This window comes from Struthio camelus, chromosome 1 (assembly GCF_040807025.1).
Source record: "Struthio camelus isolate bStrCam1 chromosome 1, bStrCam1.hap1, whole genome shotgun sequence".
In the NCBI taxonomy this organism is placed as follows: Eukaryota; Metazoa; Chordata; class Aves; order Struthioniformes; family Struthionidae; genus Struthio; species Struthio camelus.
In genome coordinates, this window is record NC_090942.1 from 150,631,501 (window position 1) to 150,655,903 (window position 24,403).

The 24,403-nt window shown below is 38.3% G+C and overlaps 1 protein-coding gene across 1 annotated transcript in view; it reads right to left on the reverse strand.

Moving 5' to 3' along the window:
* Positions 1-4,994: 4,994 nt before the first annotated feature.
* VWA3B (von Willebrand factor A domain containing 3B) overlaps positions 4,995-24,403 on the reverse strand; it is a 76,950-nt gene continuing 57,541 nt past the window's right edge. The window contains exons 25-30 of the mRNA XM_068923531.1: positions 18,028-18,148; positions 16,861-16,985; positions 15,590-15,727; positions 14,951-15,048; positions 10,270-10,511; positions 4,995-5,339 (exon numbers count right to left, since the gene is read on the reverse strand). Coding sequence (XP_068779632.1) covers positions 5,113-5,339; positions 10,270-10,511; positions 14,951-15,048; positions 15,590-15,727; positions 16,861-16,985; positions 18,028-18,148 — 951 coding nt within the window. The 3' untranslated portion in view covers positions 4,995-5,112. The remainder of the gene's footprint in view (positions 5,340-10,269; positions 10,512-14,950; positions 15,049-15,589; positions 15,728-16,860; positions 16,986-18,027; positions 18,149-24,403) is intronic.

The window sequence follows — 24,403 nt, forward strand, 5'->3', positions numbered from 1 at the left end:
ATTGAAGTGGAGCTTGGATTCTGCTGAGCAATTTGAGGTGTGTCTCTCCAGAAGCAGCAAGGCCTCATAAGCCAACTTCATGTTAAGACTTGATTAGGGACAGCACTTGGTTAGTGCTGTCAGCCTTGCTCCAGAGCCAGTGTATGGCAGGACTGGCAATGCCAACTCTTCAGTTTCGAAGAGTAGCAAAAGTCTGCACTCTTTTCTGCCAAGCACCCCTTCTTCTCAGGAGAAACAGCTAATAGCTGGGGCAAACTGTGAGTATGATACTAACACTCTCAGTTTTTCAACAGCACGTTGTTACAGGTGGCCTCACATACAGTGTGGTTTATCAGAAGACTGAGCCCTTCGGAGCTCAGTTTTATTTAGGGAGTTAATTAGAATGTATCAGTCAAGCCAGCAGTGTTGTCACTAGCTAAGAAAGGGAATAGCCATGGAGGAAAAGACCCTTTGAATACCTGTGCAGACAGAGTCAAAGTTTTCCATATAGCCTGTTTCCATGGAGCTGCCTTTTCACATGGAAGAGAGGACACCGATCTGATTTCACGGTTTCACGACGGAGTAGCAGGTCACTGATGACTTCTGAACAGAATTCAATCCTGAAAGCTTTTCTACTTCTTCCAGTTGTATCAACTAGTCTAATAGAAGCCTTTACCTTCATCTCCCCTTTTATCCTTGCTTCCCTTGGACCTTTGGAGATTCAAGACCAAACTATCAATATGACAATTAACTGGCAGCAACTTTCCTATGCCTTTCTGTGGTTCAGTCCAGCAGTCTAGTATAAAGTATTTATGTTTTGCCTTCTTGTGCAACACCAGTGAATGCATGTAATGCTGAATGCCAGAGAGAGAGTCCCAAGCTTCAGGGACCAAGTGTTTGATCCAGAATGACAAATCCAAGTAGGGGAGAATGTGACAGGTTTTGTGGGTTTTCTTTCCTTATCAAAAAGAAACAGAAGGGCAGGAAAGAAAATATGCAGGTCCCATCTTAGTAGTCAGAAGAGAATTACAAAGAAGAAGTCTGAGCATAGACTTGGACAGTCCCAAAGCTGGACAGGTAGCCCAAACACCACCACTGCCAACTTTGTAGCATGCAGTGTGAGGAACCAGCAACCTGGGTTTTCAGTGATCTGGTCACGGTCTAACCCCAGAACCTCAAATTAGTCTGTCTTGGTCAAACCTAGCCATCTGGCAAGTCTAATTGGAGAATTCATCATGTTGACAGACCATCATAACAACACTTGCCTCTTTAAAATGGATCAGTGGAAAGAAAGGCCTTATGAAAACGTCACCTCCTGTACATCTGCAGTGCAGTATGAAGGCCAGGACAGAGTTCGGGATGTGTAGACGGAACCAACAGGAGCATTCAAATGAAAAGAATAAATCATTCTGACAATTTCCAGGTTTAATGCAAAACAATGCAACAAAACATTTAACCAAATTCAGGCAGGAAAAAAGCCTTGTGGGCCCCTGTAGACAAAATTAATAAATGTTATCCCATGACAGGTGATTCTTGAGGTCAAACTGCACATCCAGAAAGGAACAGTGAAATGGATCCTTAATAACAAGCAAAAAGGGAACTCATCGATCACCTTCCATCTCCCTATAATAAATCAATCTTTAAATCTAGTATATGTCTGAAGAACCAACAGTGATTTATGATCAGCCTTTTACGTAGAACAATTCCCCATTCAGACTTCCTATACTGCCAGTTTTTATCATGTGCTTGGTTAACACTCCTGTTTATGCATCTCAGAAATTAGTATTGCATCCAGTGGAATACTAAGGTAAGTTTTCTTAGGCAATTTTTCAAGGCGATCCCAGTCTTTGTCACTGTGGGGTGACATACAATCCATCTGCACATACTTGATCAGTATGTGCATGCAAAATCAGGCACATTCCATTTTGTTCATGTCATTGCAATTGCACATTTAGTTTGAAATACAGTTAAGTCACAAAAGTCATAGGTGAAATGATCACATGCTCAAAAGTAGTTGATGCTGAATTAGTCTAATTGAATCCCATCATATTCTGCTAAAAATAAGAGCTGTAGAATTCCTAAGACCAAGTGATTGAAAACAGCTCTTGGGGAAAAAGTGGATTTTCCATTCAGTAAACTTGCAGTATGTTTTCTCTCCAAATTAATAGGGTTTTTTTGGTTCATTTATAGTGGCATTTACTGCAGAAAAAAAAAAAAAAATAAGTGACATTTACTCCAGAGAAAGTGTTCATGTCCAAAATAAATAGAAATATTTCTACCTGGCTATCCTGCCATAATGTTTCATGGAAGTTGTGGTACAATGATCTTAAATCCATTTTTTCCTCTAGGTAGAACAGATCTCCAGCGATGTTCCATAGCCAGGGACTAAATGTATGTGCCACCTCCCATCTCTGAGAGGAAAATTCAGGGCACCACAGGATAAATAAGGAGCTTGACCTGCAGAAGAGCAGGTAACATGAGCTATCCAAACTGCAGCTTCCAGGATAGACCATTTCAATCATATTTTTTTCCAGATTTGAGTCTTTACTGAATCTAGGCAGAAATTTTAACCATGTTTCCCACACCCCATTGAAGCATTCTGACTGCAAGGTCACTCTGGCAATGCAAACTCCATAATTCTCCTGTATTTAACAAGTAGCTGTAGATCTTGCTTTTGCTCCACGCTGAGACAGAAACAAGTGTCAAAACCTCACATAGTTCTCAAAACTGATAGCTCAGTTTTCTCCTGGGAAATACATACCTGCATAGACATTGGATAGGATTTACCTGGCCAAATGTACGCGTGAACTAGCTTTCTAAACAACATTACAAGTGCCTAAAGGAGGAACCTGAGAGGAGATGTCTACATTACATCCTCAAAGACTCTGTTTGCTTCCATTGACTACAAAAGGAGCCTAGGGCAACTAGATCTCATATATACTCTCTCCTACATGATGTCATCAGGCTATTCTCATTTCATACAATGGGCGTTAATAATGTGAAGAACAGAGGGAGTGGGGCTTGAGATTTTCAGGTTTGTATATGGAAGTTCAGCCAGTATTTTGGCCCAAGAGAAGCAAGGTGTTAAGTACAGTAATTTTGGTTCTCCTGTCCCAGGGGACACCAGTTCATCTGAAAATAATGTGCCATCTTCTCTGCGCAACTCCTTGGGAACTGGTAATAAGCACTACAAGCAGGTCCAGGTGTTACTTTCTCCACATCGGCCCCAAGAAGTCTCTACAAGCTTTGCCATAAACCAAACATGACCTTCTTGCACCTATAAGGTCAAAATGGAGTATTTCACCCACTTCATCACTTTGATGCTGAGAATTTACCTCACAAGGCTAAGGTACTAGCAATCTGGAAAGACCTTTAGTGGGAGCTGAATGTTTGACAGTGTTCTGGGCCCCTTCTAGCCATTCCCCACTTTCTTTCAGATTTCAGGGCCAAGAAGTCAGGGTTCTCATCACACTATCATAGTTACATTGTACCAAGTGGAGCACTTCGTGCTCTGAAGAAACTTGCTGCATGAAAGAGAGAGCCCTCACTCAAAGAAGGTGCTTCCTCACTTTTATTCTAAACAGACGTAAACACACAGAAAGACTGTAACAGCAGCCACATGGTAAAATGCCTGGGCTCTAGTCAACCTCAGCTTAGAATAGCCTTTCTAGAGCAGAGGAAATGTCCCCTGCATTTCTGTCCCACTCATTCTGCTGCTGATGGAGACTACTTCCCCACAAATCTATGCAAAAGCCTCCCTACTTTGACTTGCAGAAATCTCTCTACACTCAGCTGCAGAGATGGCCTTGGCCAGCTGTAGCACTGGCTTGGTCATGTTCCTAGAGTGCATGGGGACAGCAAGCATGGCATGCCCTGTCACTGCACATCTGCAGTAATAGCATTACATTCCAGATGCCCAAAAGAGCTGGGAATGCCAGACCTCTTCTAAGGTGAAGATATGTCCATTACTCTTTGTTAAATCATCTAGCAATCTTTAATATTTGGTAATACATTCAGAAAGGTAACTACAATGTAACACTATTGTAAATCAATCTAAGAACATTCTTCAGCTGAGAAAAACATCTAAAAAGAGAAGAAACAAAGTGCAGAGGAGGTAATAAGGGGAAAGAAAGGATCACAGACACTACTGCTTCATCAAAACAGAAGACTATCCCAGCAGTCATATGGCCTTATCAGTCCACTTTGGTATCTAAAATCAGGCTTGTGAGAACTTTTAACAGCCATTCACCTTGATATGCCAAAATATTAAGAATCAGTCTTTACTGTAACAGAAAGCCCTAGACAACCACACAATTGTGTCACGACATCCAGAAGTCATGCCTTGTATGAGGTGTGGATCTTCAGCACAAAATACACTACTACATCACGCCTATTGATGTCATTTCAAAGGTCATGTCTTGGAAAGTGCCCGCTGTATGTTACCTTTGCTAGAAAGAGATTTTTTCTTGTTTTCTGGGCTCGGTCACTTATCCATTATTTGGGAGCTGACCATAGCATGCTCCTCAATGTATCTAGATGCAATTCTGGCTTTCATTTGCAACGCTGTAACACTGAAGTAATTCCACTGCCTTCAGAGTAGCACTAGCTTTATACTAAAAGTCACACAGAAGAATTCAGTCCTTGATCTAAGTCTGTGTTATCAAGAGGATAGTCCTCAAGGGCAAAGCACCTCATCTACGTACTCACGGAACAGCCCCCATCAGTGCAAAAGCTTTAGGTCAGACACTCATAAAAGACAGCGCCAGCAGGAAGCTGGGTAGGCTCCCAGCAGTAGGTCTTCCCAGATGCCTTACAGACTCAGTCTGTGAAAAAGGCATTTTGAAAAAAGGCATTTGTGAAAAAGACCCATGGTTAATGAATCAAATAGGTCTACTACAAAGGATACAAAGGATTTCTGTTCTCTCTTCTAATATTGATATTTTTTAGCAGCACAACTGAATCTCTGACACTCTTCCATACCTCCAAAATAAGACTGCAAAATCATAAATAATTTTGCATTAATTAGTCAGTTTATTTTTGATTCAAGGAATAAAATTTCACAGTTGCAAGCGTTAGAAATAGTCCCTATCTGCAGCCCGATCCGTTCTTCACAGGCTCCTTCATCATCCATCCTTAATGCTCTGTGCAGTAGTGCTGAGGCTGTCCTGCCACTCCTTGCTGCCCCGCATTGCCTGTGATCGGACTGGTGGTGCTGCTCTGACCAGACTCTGGCGAGGTTTCCACGACAAGACTGCGAGAGCAACACGGATGCTGCGGTGAGCTAGGAGCCGAAGTGCTTGGCAAGAGCAGCGTTCCACACCTTGACGAGCAGCAGGATAACAAAACGGAGAAAGAAGGTGCTGGGGAGAACAGGCACTCTTTAATGAGAGAAAATAGGAGCCACCATGGGCTTAAAAATAATACTTCAACCACACACTCACACCCTGAAATTTATCACGGAACAGATGACTCCATGCCTACAGTAAGAGAGCAATCGTCCTGCATAAAGAGTATTTTCACCGTTTTGCTTTCTTCTTTCACCCTCACAAGTTCTAGCCTGTCTGTCAGCTTTTAAACTATTATCATTCCTAGGTTTGTATCCGTTGTTACTCACATGCCAACCTTTGTGGGCATCATATCAATCATTGTATCATACCAAATGAGACCACCTATCACTAGCAACCTGCCTGGCACAAAAAGATGACAAGCATAATGAACTGATGGCAAAAGACCAAAAGCAGAAGGAAGGATAAAATAGGAGAGAGAAAATAGGATGAACCGAGGAAACAAAAGCGCATACTCTTATTTTGCTTTATATATTTCTTCAGAGGTTTTTTTTGCGGGGGGGTTTAAATGGTTAAATGAAATACACAGTGGTGTCGTATCAAAAACTGAAGGAGGCATCTGAAATTGATATATACAGGGTGGGGAAGCAACACCATGCATTGAGTGTACAGAGAATATGAGACGATCAGTGTTAGATGAGCTCATTTAGCCATAGCTCCCACTGAAAACCCTGAAGCTGTGGGTTTGAAAATCAATATCATAACTTTAAAAAATTTTTTACGTATGCACAACATCAGGATTTAGACACATAAAAGGAACATTTTGATTCTTCTTGGGCAAATGCAACCTGAGAGACAGGAATCTGAAGCTTCCCTGTGTGAGGTGCAGGAAATGTCTTGACTACGTTCTGAAAGCTGGCTGTGCTCTGCACTACAAAACACACTGCTTGACTAAAATACTGAAAGCTACTGCAGCCATACCGTTATCTTGAATAAAATGAAGGATCTACTGTTAAACGCGTGTTCTCTATAACCCACAATTCACAAACTATTTATTTTCTTTACCTAATGCACACACTGTCTACGTACCTTCCCAAGATGTTGAAACAAGCCATTCTGGTCTTGCTATCCAAAACTGGAAAGAATTAGCCTCCACCTCAACAAAAAAAATACCCTAACACATTATATAGCAATGAAACTGTGCTTTACTCTCTCGCACACCTGCAAGTTTCTTTCTTTATGGAAAAACAGATGACCCTAGATGAATACATTTCTCTCTTTAGATGAATGGACAACCCTGACTGAGGAGAGAGTGGTTCTGGGCAAGTTGTAACATGCTATCACCAGAAAAATAAAAGCTAAATCTGGAGACTACCGGGGAGCCCTTAACAACACACAGCTGCAGTAAAGGACAGATGCAAGCATAGATGAATCAACAGCAATTGCTCATTAAACAAGCCATGACCAACAGATGGGAACACTGCTTTATTATGATAGCCAAATGCTGAATGAACTATCTGGAAAATGAGACTGGAAAACAAGTGGGTCCCAAAAATACGAAATCCTACTTTGGGAAATCTAGCCAATCCACTAGGCTGCCAGGTGCCACAGCTGTTAAACTCTTGAACTCGACTCAAAGGAACTGTATTTGCCAGAACAAAAAAAAAAAAAAAAGGAAAGAAAAAGATCATTTTCAAAGGTCTCCCACTGACCCCACACTGGCAGCAACAGCAATTATCACTGTAATTGCTTTAAGTGACATCTCATTAAAACTTAAAAAGAAGGTTTGGGCTCTGCTAGCTGTGATTTGCTAATGCATCGGGCATTGCAGTTTACTACTGCGTATCATACCTGGCTCAAAATTTATTTGTGATTTAGTCTTTTGGTAGAACAGCGTTTCAGAAAATTAGCAAAGAAATCACATTACACGAACACTGATTTTAGGCATTACTAAATGGGGATTGGGTAGAACAGAGAGAAGACAGTAGAAGACAGAGATAACTTCTCTATGGAAACAAATACATGTTTTAAAGCGATTAAAGATGTTTACAAAACAATCACTGCAACAACTGATGAGAGAATAAGCACTTGTGATCTTGTCTTTTTCCAATCAAATAATTTTATTAGAGTTACCTAGACAAAGAATCATCGGCCCACTAAAAGTCAGTAGGGGTTTGACAGGACTTCATTCACACTCATATAAACATACAGAACTACTTAACAGAATAGGAGCAATAGACATGCATAGTAAAATAATCATGTGTTAAATATAACAGTTCTGGAATAAATAAGAAAAAATTACACATGAAAACAATAATGAACCTAATATACACTAAATAACTAATACAGTTATTTAATCTTTATTAATTTGTGTTAATGGTGTTTTCCTGAGTGGAAACAATAGGCAGGGGTTTGTTGATTCCTCCTAGCATGAGTATGGACTGGTTCAAAAACATTCCTCGAATGCTCCATTAAACCACACAGAACCCAAAACACTGGCAAAATCAGGCTTCATTAACCTATATGAGAACTGTACAGCTGAATTCACCAATGGAACTCTTTGCAGAAAGAAATGTCCACTAACACATGGACTAGTTACAAAACACAGCCCAATCCAAACAAAAAAAATATATATATATTTGGAGAGTTCATAAGATATGACAAGACAAACCTTTGGAAAGGTAAGTGCAGGAATTGCTGATAGCATTAAAAGTTTTTAAACACACATTACACACATACTAGCATACAGGTGAAACTACTGTGTATCATTATGAAGAAAAAGCTTTTTCTTCAGGCAAATAGATCAGGACTATTGAGCTTCTGCGAAAGAGAAAAGATATCCAAATTATTCAGGTATTAGATACTACAATGAGAGGAATATGTAGGAAGATTATGCTGTTTCCAAATAAGCCAGTTCCCAGTTCCACAGACTGCTTTCAGATATCCTTAAAGAATGACTATAACCTAGTTACTGTAAAAGACACTTAGCTACCAAAGTTATTAGCTTTAACTATTAATGGCACTTTCAGGTATTCACAATATTTCTCTGAGATGCTGCTTCTGTTTTAGAAGAAATCTGCTTTGACATAAACAATCAAAAAATAATGAATTCTTGAAAAAAACTACCAGGAAAATCAGGTAAGGGATCACTCTGACAGTCTGAACGTGTAACCTAGGCGTTTGCATGTCCACTGTATGAGGGGCAGTAAAGTAGGTTTCAAAGTTATGTAGATGTCTGAAAACGAAAAGAGGGTGTTTGAGCTCATAAGAACTTTAGCAGTTTACGCTCCCAACTTAAATATCCAGCCTTGTTTGAGCATTATGAAAACTCCATGGAGGGCCTATGTGCATTGCTAGATACCTAATATATTTAGTATCCAGTCCACAGAGACTAACCAACCACTTCACTAGCATGGTAGAGCTTTCCAACACCTCACTAATGTTATTCTATGGCTTACTCATATCAATATAATTAAATATGACTACTTCTGAGAGTAAGTGTTCACCTGTATGCACGAATATCACAAAATTTGGTCCTCAGCACCTACTGGACTGCCAGGTTGTGAGTGCAAACTATTCTCATACTGGAGCTGGACCTTAAGCAGAAGGCAAAAACGATGCAAGACAAATCTGTCTTCTTTTTTCTCTTCACTCTTTAAAATCCAGTATTAACTCAGTTAAAACAGAGAATTATGTCAGGATTTTAGTCACCCATTTGATACAACTTGCAAATTTGTATACACAAAATACTGTGAAAATCACTAGCATAGTTTGAAAATGGGACAAATACGTACACCCAAAGAGCATAAATGCACAATCACATACTGAGACTGGATAAGGAGGTATCTGATTAAACTCAGTGAGGATGTCCGTACAGTCTTATTTAAAATCTCTACCAGTTCTCTGAATTTCCGCTCTCTGATGAGACACAGAAAGATATGCAAATAGAAATAAATTTCATTAAAAGAGCCAACAATGCTCATGATGCCCTCAGAAGAAGATAGGGACGCTCTTTAGCATGTTCCGCATGCATAGCAGCTCGAAGAATAGTCTTGGTAGATAATATGTGACCAGGTCTCAGCAAATTTGGCAAGGCAAGGCAGCGTCAAAGTGATAGACAGCCACTGTCCTCATTTCATCTTTCCTTCAACCTGCATGAAATCAGTAACAGGATCTGCTAATCACATTAGCAGTTTTTCACACTTACTCAACATCTGCTTCTCAGGATGTCCAAGAGTGAGGAGTTTAAGGATAACTGACCAGTTCCAGGAAAGCATCCCTATCCGTGGAAGCTATGGTCTCATACAGCTACAGGACAAGCTCTGCACCTCTACTCTCATATAAGTCTGACCAGGCCACTCCTAAAATACAGTGCCACCAGTGCCCAGTATAAACAAAGCAAATGGAATTTGCAGACAATCATCAAAAGATCAGTGAGAACTTAGAAGATAATTTCAGAAAAGTTAATTCAAGTAGCTTGTCAACATGACGATTGAGTGAATCTACGGTCCACTACTTTTGGAAAGGAGTAAACAAGTTACAAGGATGTTGAGAGTAAGTTTAAAATGGTATGAGGAGGTACAACTAGCAGGCATGGAAAAAAATTCTTCTATCGTTCCACTGACAGTAGGCTCATTAAAATGATAAGTTGACTGTGGCATGCGAGAACATACCTATACTAGCCCAGGCCTCTACTGCAGAGTAACAAGGAATACAGATACTGCAGTCAGCAGTTATAAATGTTAGGGAAATTAACCTAGCATATGCCAGAACATGCTTTATTCACTTCTTTCCTTTACCGTGCAAAAATATGCCGAGCATGATCAGTGTGAAGAATGGTTTCCAAAGAAGCTCACAGAATTCCATCATGTAGGACACTTGAAAGCAGGCTAACACCCAGGAAAGATAATGCAGAACCCTGGTTTCTTCGGTGGGCATAAACCAAAGGCCTATGACATCTATTTAATCCCTAATATTTATAGTTTTCTATAGCCTACTTCTTTACCTTCAAATTCCTCTTCATCATTAGGCAGTGAATTTCTTCCTCTGTGTTTTACTTCCCTCCTGGAGATAAACAAAAGATCATCAGAGTCTGACATCGTCTCTCCGGGATGTCTTTTATCCTCTGCTGCCCTCTTCTTTTTCTTTTTTCCCCTATGTTCTTTCACAATATTTTCCTTTACTTCTTCTCCTGCTTCATCTCCCAGAGATGAGTGAGGATGGGACTTTTTGGTCTCTTTGTCCAGGCTAGAAAATCAGAGAAGGAAGTTCATTAAATTAAAAGTTCACATACCATATACTGTTTCACATCTTTACACTACATCACCTTCTCCCACATCTCACAGCACTGACAAGAGAAGGGCTTTTCATACTTTTGACCACTTATCAGGGATATAATTGTCTTACAATTCCGTTTGCCTTTTAGTTACCAAATAAGTAAAGAGTAGAACATAGCATGCATTGTTTCTCTCTTTTTTCTGTAGATAGGGTATATCTTGCTAAGCTATTGCATATAACCTTTTCTCTTAAAAAAAAAGAACAATATTCCCGTTAATCTCAATTCTAACATGATTCAACGAGAATTCACACCCTTCATATCCCTCACAGACAGTCTGTTCCCACTCTGCTGCTGAGATTCCTAAGATCTGCAGAACAGCTATGCAGCAAAAGGCACTTAGAGATGATTATTTTCACTGCACTCAGCCCCAAATTATCAGAAGTGTTTAGGTAACTAAACTGAAACAAGTATTTAGGGACTCCGCTTTATGGACATTAGATAAGAGAAAGGTTCCTAAATACCTTTCTGGATCTAGCCCCTGATTCTATCTACCCCTCATGACTCCAAAGAGGATTTGGGCAACTGTCTGCCTTTTATGATACGGGCCCAGAGCTTGCAATGTTTTGACTTGCACATGCAACTTGTCAGTTATGTTTGCAGTGTGCTTGTTCTGTCCTAATTCTTTCTTTCTACCGTGATGACAGCAAAACATCCCAAACAGATGCTAGCATCAGATATTAAAACGAGGAGAGCTATATTAGTACCTCTGAAGATAAGTGAGTTAAGCATGACCTATAGCACACCACAAACAAACATCAGAAGGGCAGTCCCAAAGAACCCACAGCTGAAGGTTTAAATATGCTATTGTAACACAATAAATTTATTATCTCATATATGTTTTTAATATATGATTATAATATGTATAAATGTATATATATTATAATTATGTATGTAATATAATGTTTATGCGCACTGTGGACTGTCAATAGGGAAGCCCAGACTAACCCTTACTTTTTAGTCATGCTGCACTGTTTCTCACTGGGAAGTATGACATGGGAGGCAAGTATCCATTTTAGAATGCTTCACATACATAATACATTTCAGCTGGAAGTACAACTCTGTGCCCCCTGAAAGGTAGGTGCTCTAATGGAAACGCCAACCTAATCTGGGTTAGAGCACTGCCATAGCATTCCTTGTGTTAGTAAGTGATTAAGAGATATGTAACTAATGAAACACAATCGTTTGTTTAATGGCTTTGAACGCAGATCTTATAAAAGGAAAACAATCATTCAGCACTTCATGACGGGTTACAAAAAGAAACAAATGTAAAGTAAAATCATGGTCAGTACTGGCTTTTTATGATGCATCCACTGAGTTAATGAAGCCAATGCCCACAAAAAGACATTGGGTATGTCTACATGACACTAAAGTCAGATGTTAAGCAGCACGAGAGGAAGGAGTTTTCACATTACAAATATGTGGCTTCACAGAGAACTCAAAAAAACTAGCTGAGAATGTAATAGGGGAACTTACTGAATCAGTAAGTGCATTGTCAGAGCCTCTCTATTCATATCTTACAAAACGGTTTACTGTAGAGTTATAGCTCCAAGTAGTAAGAAATGAAAAATGCTGTTAACTGTAAAAGCTCTAGCCCACTAGGCTTCGATTCTTAGAAAACAGACTAAAAATTCAGCAGAATCAGAGATGATATAAAGTTTGGGCAAAGATGAGCAGAAATATATTGCAGTAGACGATAAAGTCGGGAGTATGCAGAAAAAGACGCTGTGATTCTAGCGGCAGAATGGAGGATTCTGGTTCACTACTGATCACTGAAGTCTTTATTGGCACACCAATGCACTTCACCTAGGTACCTGGGGGTAAGGTCTATGCTGCCTGTACGCTAAAAGTTATATCATACACTATGCATTTTACCCAATGCCAAAGAGGCCCGTGAATCCCAGACGCTCAAATATGTCTACTTCAGGGCTGTAAGCCTGCATCTAAGCTAAAAGAGAGTGTCAGTTCTAGATGCTATTCTCCCTTCATTTATTTGCTGCCTTACACATTTCACTGCACTATATGCTATAAATCTCTGCGCCCATGGAGCTGAGGCATTTAAATTCCACTCACACAGCTGCCAGATGCTCAGGTGTTACTGAGTATCATGAGGTCCCTTTGTGTATCTGGGCCTTGGTTTATTTAAAACACTAGTAATCAGATGTAAGTAATGTCATTTGAAACGACAGCATTTGGAGGTACTTTTCATGTGCCTTTAATAGGGATAATTTGAGGACAGTCTGTCTGAACAGTGCTATTCTCAAAGACAGAGATATTTTACAATGCAAATATTTTATTAAAACAATACATGAACTGTCATTTCAACTGTTCTGCTTTGTTCCTAAAAGCTTCAACTGCGGAAAGAGAATGAAAGAAAAAAAAAAACAAAAATGATGTAGCAACAAGTTTAGACCTTAAAACAACAAAGACATTGGTATGTTCAATAATTATTCTTGCAAAATGTATGCTCTGTTTCAGGGCGTGCTAAGAACTGTTTCACTTAGTTCAGTTTACAGGGGACAGAATGAATGCCTTAACTAAGATTCCGTTATTTTGTGCTGCAGGAAAAATACTTTTTGGAATATTTTATTTAGATTTCACTAATTTAATTTCAATTATCTGCTATACCAACTGACCGGAGTTTGCACGACCAAATCGATGTTTTCTTGCTGGATACACTACACAGAAATTCACAATTAGTAAGGCTTGAAGATGTAATTTCACATACTGTTTTACCCAGAGTTCTGTCAGATTTGATATCACTTCATCTAAAATTTAGATCTAATGAGTACAATTATTTTTAGTTTGCAGAAATTTAGTGCAGTTACTTCCACCAGTTCTCCAAATAATTCCTCTGTTTGCCAGTGAATAACTCCACATTCTCTTCATTTGTACAATACGATGGCAAGTCAGCTTGCCAATAAAGTCTATGGTTGGGGAATGAATATCACATTTGATATTAAAGCACTCAATCATGAAACAAAGCATGTAAAAAGGAAGCCATTCTTACTGCTTATGCATTTAGTCATATCTTTTATTAATAAGGTACCTTATTGAGAATATAATCCAACTCCCACTGAAAGGGAAAGATACTGATTTTCCTAGAAGATAGCTCAATTATATATCTGTCTTTTTTCAATTGGTTGTACGTACTTAGTAGGAAATCATGGTTTTAGGGTTTATTTTTGGGTGAAAGCAGGCTTGGCTACTATCATGTAGATGATCTGGCCTGGACAAAGGCATTAATATATTTCTAGATTAAGGATTCTGCTCAGTAAATGGGAAATATTCATTTATTTATGCAGTGTGACTGCAAGCTGACAGAAGAGGGAGTTTCAAACTGCACTGGAATCACCATTAGAAGCTGTGTGAGAACCACTGTCTTAGGGCTTTTATCAGTGTTGCTTTTTGGTCCTTTCTGTTATTTTCATGGACTCTATAGGTCACTCACTACTGGAACCCTAGCCATGGATATCATTTTTAACACTGATAAAAATTTTAGGAAATTTCAATAAAAGTCAAGTTTTAAAACGGCCTTTAAAGGTGGGATTTGTCCTGTTCATGTAGCTTCTTGGAAAGAAATCTCCCTGACAGGTATTATCGAACTCTTTTGCAGCAGTGCCAACACTACACTGATGTACAGGGGATAAAGAGGGAGCAACTGAGTCTAGAATCCCTATAGCAAAATCTTATGTTGGTAACTATCAGAGACAGCTGATGTGCTGGAATTTACCACAATCCAATGCTATTTCAAATGGATAAAACTAGAATTTTATAGAAAATGAAAAAGTGATCCATAATCACTTGGAACCACTGCATGTTCACTGCACTGTTCACACCAGAAAATTTTAGGCCTGTGCTACAGAAGTTCTCCAGGAGGTCATATTCAAAGCAAGCTACATACTCTCTCCCTATCATTCCCCAGATTTAAGCCCAATAAAAGATCCAATATCCTAGAAACAACTTACAATTTAATGCATAGCTTTATATCACGCAAATATCTTGAAAGAAAAATGAGCTCTTCGAGAAACAGAAACTCCATCTCACCTTTCAGCAATTCTCTAACAACTTCCTGGGGCTAAGCTTCTAGCCAACACATCCCATCAATGTTTTGAAAATGAAAATTGAGCAACAAATTGCCAGGTAATAAAATGGTGGAACAGACAAGTAATACTCTTCTCATCCACATGTTCTGCGGGTCAAACCGCTTGGTTGCATGTTTAGAGCAAACCATACTCCATTTCACAAAGAGTATTAGATACGGAAATCTGACAGTACAGTTGGGCCCAAAGTGCAACATTTGGGATTCACATAAAATAAGTTTTACGTTTTTAGGTTCAAGCATACTCACATCATATAATCTGCCATCTGCACCATTCTTATGTACCGACAGGAAAAGGCATACTTTGTCTGGCTGATTTTAATAAGCCCACTTCGTAAGCAGTGTTCCTGCAATGATACAATCAACATTCAACCAAATTAAATCTAAATTTTGCAAACAGTAAAGAAATGAACGTATAAAAAATCTCAATCACTTTAACGCAGGTGTAAGCAGCATCTACATGGGGAAGAAAAAAGTTTCAAGTGCAAAATGCATTTTTTAATAATGCACCATGAAAAAAATGCAGCAAAATTATGTTTGCTTGTCTGTAGGCCGTGATGATAATGAAATGAATAAAGATTGTACTGCATGTGACAAAAAAACCCTAAGTTTCTCACATTAGCAGCATGAAGCTAGTGAAAGTCACTAAATGGACTATTGAGGAAAGAAAAGCATTTGAATTAAGAATAAATTATCCTTCAGAACTTCTTAGTTCATGTCTATCTTAGAGGGCTTTTCATTCAACCCTGAAAGCCGGCTTACTTTGGTAACTGGAGACAGGGAATGGGACAGCAGGCTCTTTAGCCTGGCCAGTTATATCTGTATCATGAAAACCAGAATCCTGGTACTACCACTACAAAATTTGTTTCCTCTTATAGGTTTACTTACTCTCCTATTGTTGAACGTCAGAACCACGTAGAGTTTATTATCCGTTTCCACTCTCTTTGGTGTTGCTATGACAATGGCAGGTACATAATAATCATTTCCAGTCTGTGTACAAGTCCTGGCAAACACATAGTCTCCAACCTGCATACCACGGAAAGCATTGGTTTGCGAGAACCTTGTAGCTTGTGAGTTTTACAAGACATAAAAGATAGATATTGAGATTTTTACACAGATCATCGTTCTATCACGTTCCAGTCCTTTAATGCAGAGCTTTAAAAGCAAAGATAAAGGACTTGGTCCCCCCAGGTACTGAACACTCTTAATTTCCACTGGATCAGGAAGAGAACACAAAAGCAATAACTACACGATAGAGCCCTACTGAACGTACCATGGTTCAGCTGGCGAGTTGGACAGAATGAGGATGAGGAAACTCTTCCAACTCTTTATCCTCTTGAACTTTGTACAAACGCATAAATTTATACTAAGCTTTTAAAGCAACCTTGGGTATTTTAAAGAATAGCATATGTAACTAATGTATATAAAACCATTTTTAAATCAACATAGAAGTTATAATTTCTATGAAATTCCGCAGATCTTTTCCAGAATGGGATGCTTCCCTTACAGAATACCAGGAACCACCTGTTCAGCATTTGACTTCATTTCAAGGGAGGAAAAAAACACGTCTCTAGCTTTAAGCGTAACACAATAGTTACAAAACTGCTTTTTGTTTCTATCATCTCTCTCTTGTGTAAAATATGAATCACCTGAAAGAGAAAGATTTGTGATTGCAGATAGTCAGCTGATCAACTTGAAAACACAGAAACGGAATAAGAAGAGGTTTTTCCATTACTGTTACTTGGGGCTAGTAAAAGGTTATTTGCTGTATTTAAATTATATTATGATAAATAACTTGTTAGAACCTGCTGGACATAAAATGCTCTCCTTGGTTATTAAACTACCTGCTAGGAAACTGTTTTGCTGGGAAACAGCATACATCTCCTCTACAGGTGGCCAAGTAGTCAGGTTTTATAAAGAAAATAATATAGACTTCCGATAAGCAAATGAATAAGATTATAACGAAAAGAAGCTCTAAACAAATGAAAAATAGCATGTTGATAATATCATCAGAACAGAGCTATTGCCGTCAGTAAAGACTCTTTAAAATAAATCACTTTTTCCAAAATATAAAAAGACGTATAATTTACTCTTATCTGTGACCAATGGGACAAAGCTAACAGTCCATATTTGCTACCATAAAACACACAATTCTTCACCTGCAGATACGGACATGGCATAGCACCCCCTACAGATATAATGAACTTCACAGGTACAGTCCAGGTCTCCCCACAGCTGAAGTCAACAACTGCATGGGTAGAACTAATATTCTTTATCACAGTTCCTAAAAGAACAACATAACAAAATATTCACATTATTATAGGACTTTTTGAAGTTTTCCATAAGGAGTAAAAAAATAAACTGTCACACATCGCCGAGGTCAGACACACTGTGTCAGCACTACACAGTCCTCATTTCCATTTGTAGTTGGATTCATTTAGCTGGTGTAATTTGTGCTAAGGAAACAGGGAAATTTGTGCCTGAATAAATACAGCCCTAGTAACCATTCTTAATAACATAGCCACTATAAAACTAAAAACAAGGATAATTTTCTAGCCTAAGTATGAACTTTGTGAACGTACCAGCTGGCTGACTGATGACATGATCAAGCTATTACCAGAGGTAAAAATATGGAGAAAATTGAAAAAAAAAAAAGAACAAGTCAAAGTAGCATAAAAATAATGGACTTCCCCACTACACACGGACATGCACACACGCGCACACACACACTACATCTGTTATTACACTGCCTCGGGTCACGCTTTTTATGTGGAAACACAGACCAAGCTCAAACATCCACAACAGAAAAGAAAACGAGAAGATAACAGAATTGGCCAAGGTATTTTTTTTTTCCTGGTAGCAAAGTCTCTGCACTAGTTTGATTTTTTAATGAAAAAACAACGTACAATTTTACATGATAACCATTCTGGCTTAAAACTCAGTAAAACGGAAGAAATATTTGATGAATTATTTGACCAAGCTTTTTCCAAACACAAACACAGGAAAAGAGGCATCAAAGAGGGAGAGACAGATACTCTCACCTAGTTTAAAATGTGTGTCAGGTACTGAAAGGCATTTTTTCCCCGCACTCTTCTTATATAAACCTATCTGTCAGCAGACATGCATAGTTTTGGGACCTTACGGAATGCATCTTTTCATAAATGCATATATGTGCACACACAAAATACATATATTCATTTTTCATTAATATGCAAGTGTAATACTAAATCTAATGAAAACTGAACTAGCTAAATATGACCAAAAGAAATGTTTCATCAGTACTAGGAAACTCTAAAAATACATAAAACGCAAACAAAAACATTTACCTGGATAATAAAATCCGGTGATGTCTGATCTTGCAATCACCTTGTGGCTTTTGAGAGTTAAAAATACTTTTCCTTTTTGTCTTTTTTTAGACTGTGACTTCACAGCTTCTTCTTCAAGTCTCTATAATTTGATACAAACATGTTTTTTTCCACAACAACTATCCAGTCAGGGTGTACCTATCCTTTGGAATTAACTAAACATTTATGCAATATAATGTTATGAACTCTGTTAATAATTCCCAGTAAACTGGATTATTTTAAACATTTAGAATAGTGATAAATAGAGCAAGGTATGTTACAGAAAGCACTCACAGATAAGATCACCTAGCAGTTTTCACTATAAAATCCTGTTTGATATGGTCATAACAACGCCTATGTTTTAAGTGTTCAGGTGGAAATTTACCTTAAAAAATCATGACGCTGGCTGCATTTTCCTAGGAAAAATTTTACAAAGCTGGATTTCCAAGAATGAGGTAAGGAAAAATCTACGTATTTTACAAAATAAGTGAACATTGCGCACACACCCATTTCCTTCAGATAGGTGGGTTTTCACGATAATGCTTTTTTATTAGAAGTGCTCGTACTATGTGGAATGACTGATTAAAAGAGTCAAACACAAAATCCAAAATAAAAAGAAGATCTTGAAGCTTCTGTCTGGACAAAATGTTTATTTACGATCTGTAACAGATTTACCAAATATTTAAAGTTCATATGATTTTCAAAATTAAGTTTTTCAGTAGTTTAAAAACATTTCAGCTTAGCAAAATATTACACCCCATTTTCCAGAGCCACCATTGTGTATGCTTCTGCCTTGGAGGTTTGGGTTCTTCATACACTAACTCTCTTCTTTGGGGTGGAACTCCCCAGACTATAGCTCCCACAAGGTTCCATAGGCACCACAGAGTAACAAAACTTACTGTTGCATTGCTCACAAATGAACCTGGTGATCCAAACAACCCTTTAATTTAATTAATTAAGCTTTTCCAGATGAAAAATCTTTCTCTTTGGCCAATCGTTTTGATGCACGAGGTCTTGAAAAACAGATGAAATTTTCTGTGGCATATTTTGCATTATTCCCTTTTAAGGTGTTTTCCATCGGAAAAACATTTTTCAGTCATCAGCTTCAGGTTTCTTCAGTGCTATAACTGTTCAGTTGAGATAGCTGTAAGAACAGACTAGGTGTACGGAGTCAGATCAAACAGCCATACAGCTGCTTTCTTGTATGTGGCCCAGGCCAATAGCAGGGAGGAGTATAAGAACGGGACAAGCATGTTCTTACTTGAACACTCTCCCAGACTCCAGTAATTCATAGATCAGGATTTTCCTGAGGCAGAAGAGAGAGTGTTTGCATTTAATGGCTCATGATGTACTCAAAAAAGGCACATAAGAAGAGTATATGTCAACTTTTACAATCCACAGCATTCTGCTGCGAGGAATTGGACAGCTTAACAGTGTGGTGCGCAAAGGAGCACTTACACTTGGAGTCTGGCACTAGCTAGATGCATTTGATGGTCATAGTCTCATACTGCAAAAGTCAGTGAATATTCATTCTCTACTCACATTGAAACGTCTTGATTTCATAGCTCTACCACACCTTCTTCTCAGTCAGCTCTTTCCCAGACTATTTAATCTATTATAAAGTTTTAGCTTATATAGAAGCTGGCCAAACCTCACCTAATTCCTGTTGCCCATTGCTGTAACCTTCCTGCTCTACCTCATCCTTTTTGAAATAGAGAAAGCAGAATTACAGCCAGTATTCAAGATGGGGGCACACTATGGATGTACACAGTGCTGTAATGGCATCTGATCTCTGCTTTCCCTGTTCCATTCGTAATGATTTTTCTTTTCACCGCTATGGAAAACTGAGCGACTATTTTTATAACGTTTGTTTGGAAGGGTACCAGTCAGCTCAAAGCCCAGCACTATATCAAAGGATGCAATTTCTTTTTCTCAGGTGCTGTTATTTAGGACCATGTACCTCAACGATTTGTAACAAGGTACTTGAAATTTCACAAGTTCCCTCACGCTCAATAGAGAGAGAGAAATTTCCAAAGGGCAATCTAGTCTATCAAAGATGTTACTGCAGCTTCATCCTAAAGTGAGACAGGTTGAATTTAGATCCTAATTTTCTGATTTGTGGCAGTGTTTAGTGTGTGCAACTGCAAAAGGAAACATCTGGTTGCGAAGGGATGAACTTCTTTAAAATGACCAGCCCTCAGAAAAGTCAACATGCTACATTTCTCAGCCTAGGCATCCTGAATCCTTTATCATTCTGGTCTCAGTCAATGTCTACCTTGCTTCCTCATCTGCAAAACGAGGATAACAACACAATTTTACATCATGAGGAGTTTTGTGGAAACAAGGTAAGAAATTCTTTTAAAAGACTAAGATATTATAACAACAAAATAAAAAAGTTCATAGATAAAATAACTACCCTGAATCAAACAAATGGTATGCATGGTACACTATAAAAAAGAAGTACAGTCAGGCACAGAATAGTGAGAAGACAAAGAAATACGAAGGGAGGTGGCCATATGTGGACAGATTCAACTCCTACTGCAGTCAGTGACTGCATTCAGCACTGAATCAGGAATGCAAAGAGCACCATGCATCACATGCAGTGACTGAGGTAAAGGGTCGTGGAAAATAAAGTATATGAAAAATAGTCAAAGATTATCATAAATCACAATTGGCTCTACATAAAAAACATACTGCTGGCCTTTGTGAGCTTCTGAGTACTTGACTCTGCAAGTCATTATGTTCTTTTACCTTAAAGCCTCTTACTTCTCACTTCACCGTTTTGTGGGTTCTCAGGGTTACTTGCCTTTAAAAAAAATCTCATGTTCCTGAATCCCTTTTTTTCTAGAAGAAAGAATTTCTTCCTATTCAGGCCAACTCTCTTACAGCAGGTTTTGAGAGCACCAGGGAATTATGTGTATTCATCAGACTGTGAAAGAATACTTCTCATTCTACTTTTCTGAAAAAATTAAGAAAACTGATGAGACAAAAACCTTGTCTTTCTGATACTGAATATTTCAATAATCTAGAATCACAGTGTAATTTACATTTGCTACAACAGTATGAAATTAATTACTGAATAACAGCATGTTATTCTCTCCATACTGCTCAAGATACTGTTTCTAAATGTAAATTGTAAGCAAATGCCAAGTTAAATAAATCATTATGTTTCCCCATTAATTTTTAAAACATTTATTAGCCCACATCAGGTAAACAATTTGCAAGCATCCATCTCTAATATTGCTCCTTTGAATCACAAAATGAAAAAGTAAACTTTTGCATAGATGTACATTCTGTTTATAAATTTTGTTTCTGAAAAATAACCATAACCCACAGACCCCTAAAAACCCCTGCTTGCTAGGGTGAGTATGTCCTGCTTCCTCGTCTGGTGACATTGTTTCCCTTAAAGGTACATTTGACTTGGATACGACATTTGCCCTAACAGACAACAATGATGTAAAAGACAGGAATAACTTTGGCTAAATTGTTTGTTCTCAGTTTCATTGTAGCTATTAAGAACTCCTCTCTCCCTAGACTTTTTCAATATCCCACACAAAAACCACAAACAATACTAAAAAAAAAACAAAACTCAAAAGAAAAACACACAAGGAGATATTTTAAACAGGAGAAATGTCTGTTTTCTCGTTTTATTCTTTACTTCTAAAGAATATAAATTATACCAACACTCCTGTTTCTCAAATACAGTCTAAAACAAAGGCTCTTCACAGCGTTTAGATGTTTGAAGTATAACCTAACAAAGGCTGATCTGAGTGCAAAGACTTAATACTCCACAAACACAAAAGGGCATTTGGATAAGCCATTTACTTAATTCCTCAGGCTCCAAAGGGACAGCTGCTGCTGAATATTTATTATTAACTAATTTGTAATGCTTGGCTAATAACTTGGGCCATGTCCAGCATTCCACATTAATCCCAGTACTAAAGACTGAGTAAGCATGCACAATGTACTGCAGAATTCAGGTGGCTCAGAACCACTGTCACATCTGTCTTTCCTACCTAATGTAACCTTTAGGTGCTCAGTGCAATTGTGCCAGTGCCCACTTCTGGTATTAAGTTGTCTAGTATCTTAAAGAGCTCCCTCTCATTCACAGGGATTTCCACTGAGGCCAGGGTGTTTAGCTCTGCGGAAGCCAATGCATGAAACCACTGAAGCCAATGCATTAAACCATATGAAGTGAAGCAGATTTTGTTTCCCTTTGCCAGCGTCTGCTGTGTTTTAAAATTTTAAAATTCTCTTTTGAAAGAGATCTGTTGTTGCGCTTTCCCATCGTGAGTGAGAATGGACAGGAAGACTATCCACAGACCTCTGAGTATATTCGTCCTAACTTTAGCATTACTACCAGCACAACCTAATTCCTCCAGATCAACAGTGCCAAACCCTTAACTGGTGACAACAAGCCCATTCTGTGTAGACCAGACCACAGTTCTTTTTTTTTTTTTTGGAAGCAAGCATAACTTTTTGTAGCTTACACTTTCTCTAACAGGTTTCTCCATTCATGACAATGGAAATTTACTACACAAGAACAAAGAAAGGAGATGCCCAGCTATTTAGGAAACATTTGAATGTAGAAGAGATCAACAGACAGCTATTAGTGTTCAATAAACAGTGAGGAAGATTCAAGACTGTAAGAATTAGGACATAAGGAAATAGAAGAAACTGCCAAGGGAGGTAAAGAATTTCCATTTTCAGATAGAGTTAAGACTCAGCTCTATATATTTCATTTAGAATAATTAAATCAACTGTATACAAAAGAATGGGCTAGACGGGCTACTAGAGGTCCCTTCCCACCCAAATAAACCTGCTTTACAAAACACTCACATTACATTTATAAATCATTTCAGGTTATTTTTAATCACACAATGGTCATTCGGCATGGCCATGAACAAGGCTAAGCCCTGCACATGCAAGCTCATGCTGAGGGATACACAGCACTTTAAAACTGTAGTCCTAATGAGAGTGAATCTTTTGTAAAGAATATGGCTTTATTTCTTTGCAGAATCTGATGTTCATTGATATGGAGAAAAAGAAAGACTTAATATGAAAGGAGATGTTCTTTACCACTCTTAAAGGCTGGATTATGACATTTAAGGAACAGAATAATAATTAACATGAAAATGCGAATGCCGTTAATAGAATACAAAAACTGTCCTGGAAGCTACCACATTTGGAGAATAGTAATGCCATGACCCTGGTACCTGAGGTGCTCTAAGGCGAGGTGGACAGGGGAGAGTGTACAAGGCCTTCTCTAAGGTAAAAACATCATGTGGTAAAGGGCTTTATCATTCAGTGAGAAAAATCATAACAAGAAATGATGGCTGAGCGTTAATGCCTGACAAGTTCAAAATAGACACCAGATACAATATTTTAAGTCAAAGCAGTTACTTATTAGGACACATAGAAAGGTGACTGACGCAGTCCTCATTTTTTGTATCATTTTTCAATCAAAATCAAGTGCCAGCCTGAAGAGGAACGTTTTAGTCAACATGTTTACATCAGCACAGCAAACGGAACTGAGCAAATAGAGTGAGATACAGTCTACAGTTATTCCTCAAATTAGCTAATCATCCATTTTCAGTGTTTTAGATTTTTTCTGATAATAATTAAATGTGTTTCTTTGCTCATTTCCCAAAACATTTACTTCTTGTATCACTAGAGATCTTCAGCCATCTCATGGCCCTACGCAGGTAGATGTCTACTTCATTCTCTTTCGGTAAGCTATCGACATAACTTCCCTTTCACAGATATCAGCAAACATAGCAGCCTGAACACAACTCCCACAGAAGGTCAAAGCACAGAGGGAGGATAACCAGATCATTAATTCAGTTGCAGGCTTAAACAGAAAGCTCCTGTAGCAAGGACATCCAAAAAGGATTACTAATTCTTCCAAGAAGTTGTGAAGACAATTAGGAACCCTTAAAAGCTAAAAGCTAAGGGTTTTTATTTTGAATTTTAGTTAAAAAAAATAGCAGGCAATTTAAAAGTCTACTTTGTTGGGCACATTTCCAGAATAACTGCCATTTTTCTACCCTCTCACAATGACAATTTTCATTCAGTGCCAGATCAGCTATTTTGTTACTGTAACGTCTTTCAGCTGGCAGTTTACTTTTTTATACCCATTTCTGCAGCTGAAAAAAACCTCTGGCAACTTTTAAAGGAGGCTCCACATTTTTTTTTTGCGGCTTTTTTCACTGTTTTTTTTCCACCACATAAACAGAATTCTAATTACATCTGCATTTCTGCCTCTCACTCTTAAAGCTTTTCAGTTGCAGATTAGCAATTACTGAAGATGCTGCTCTGATTAGGCTCCTAAAGCAGGTTGCCTCAGGATAAGTGATTG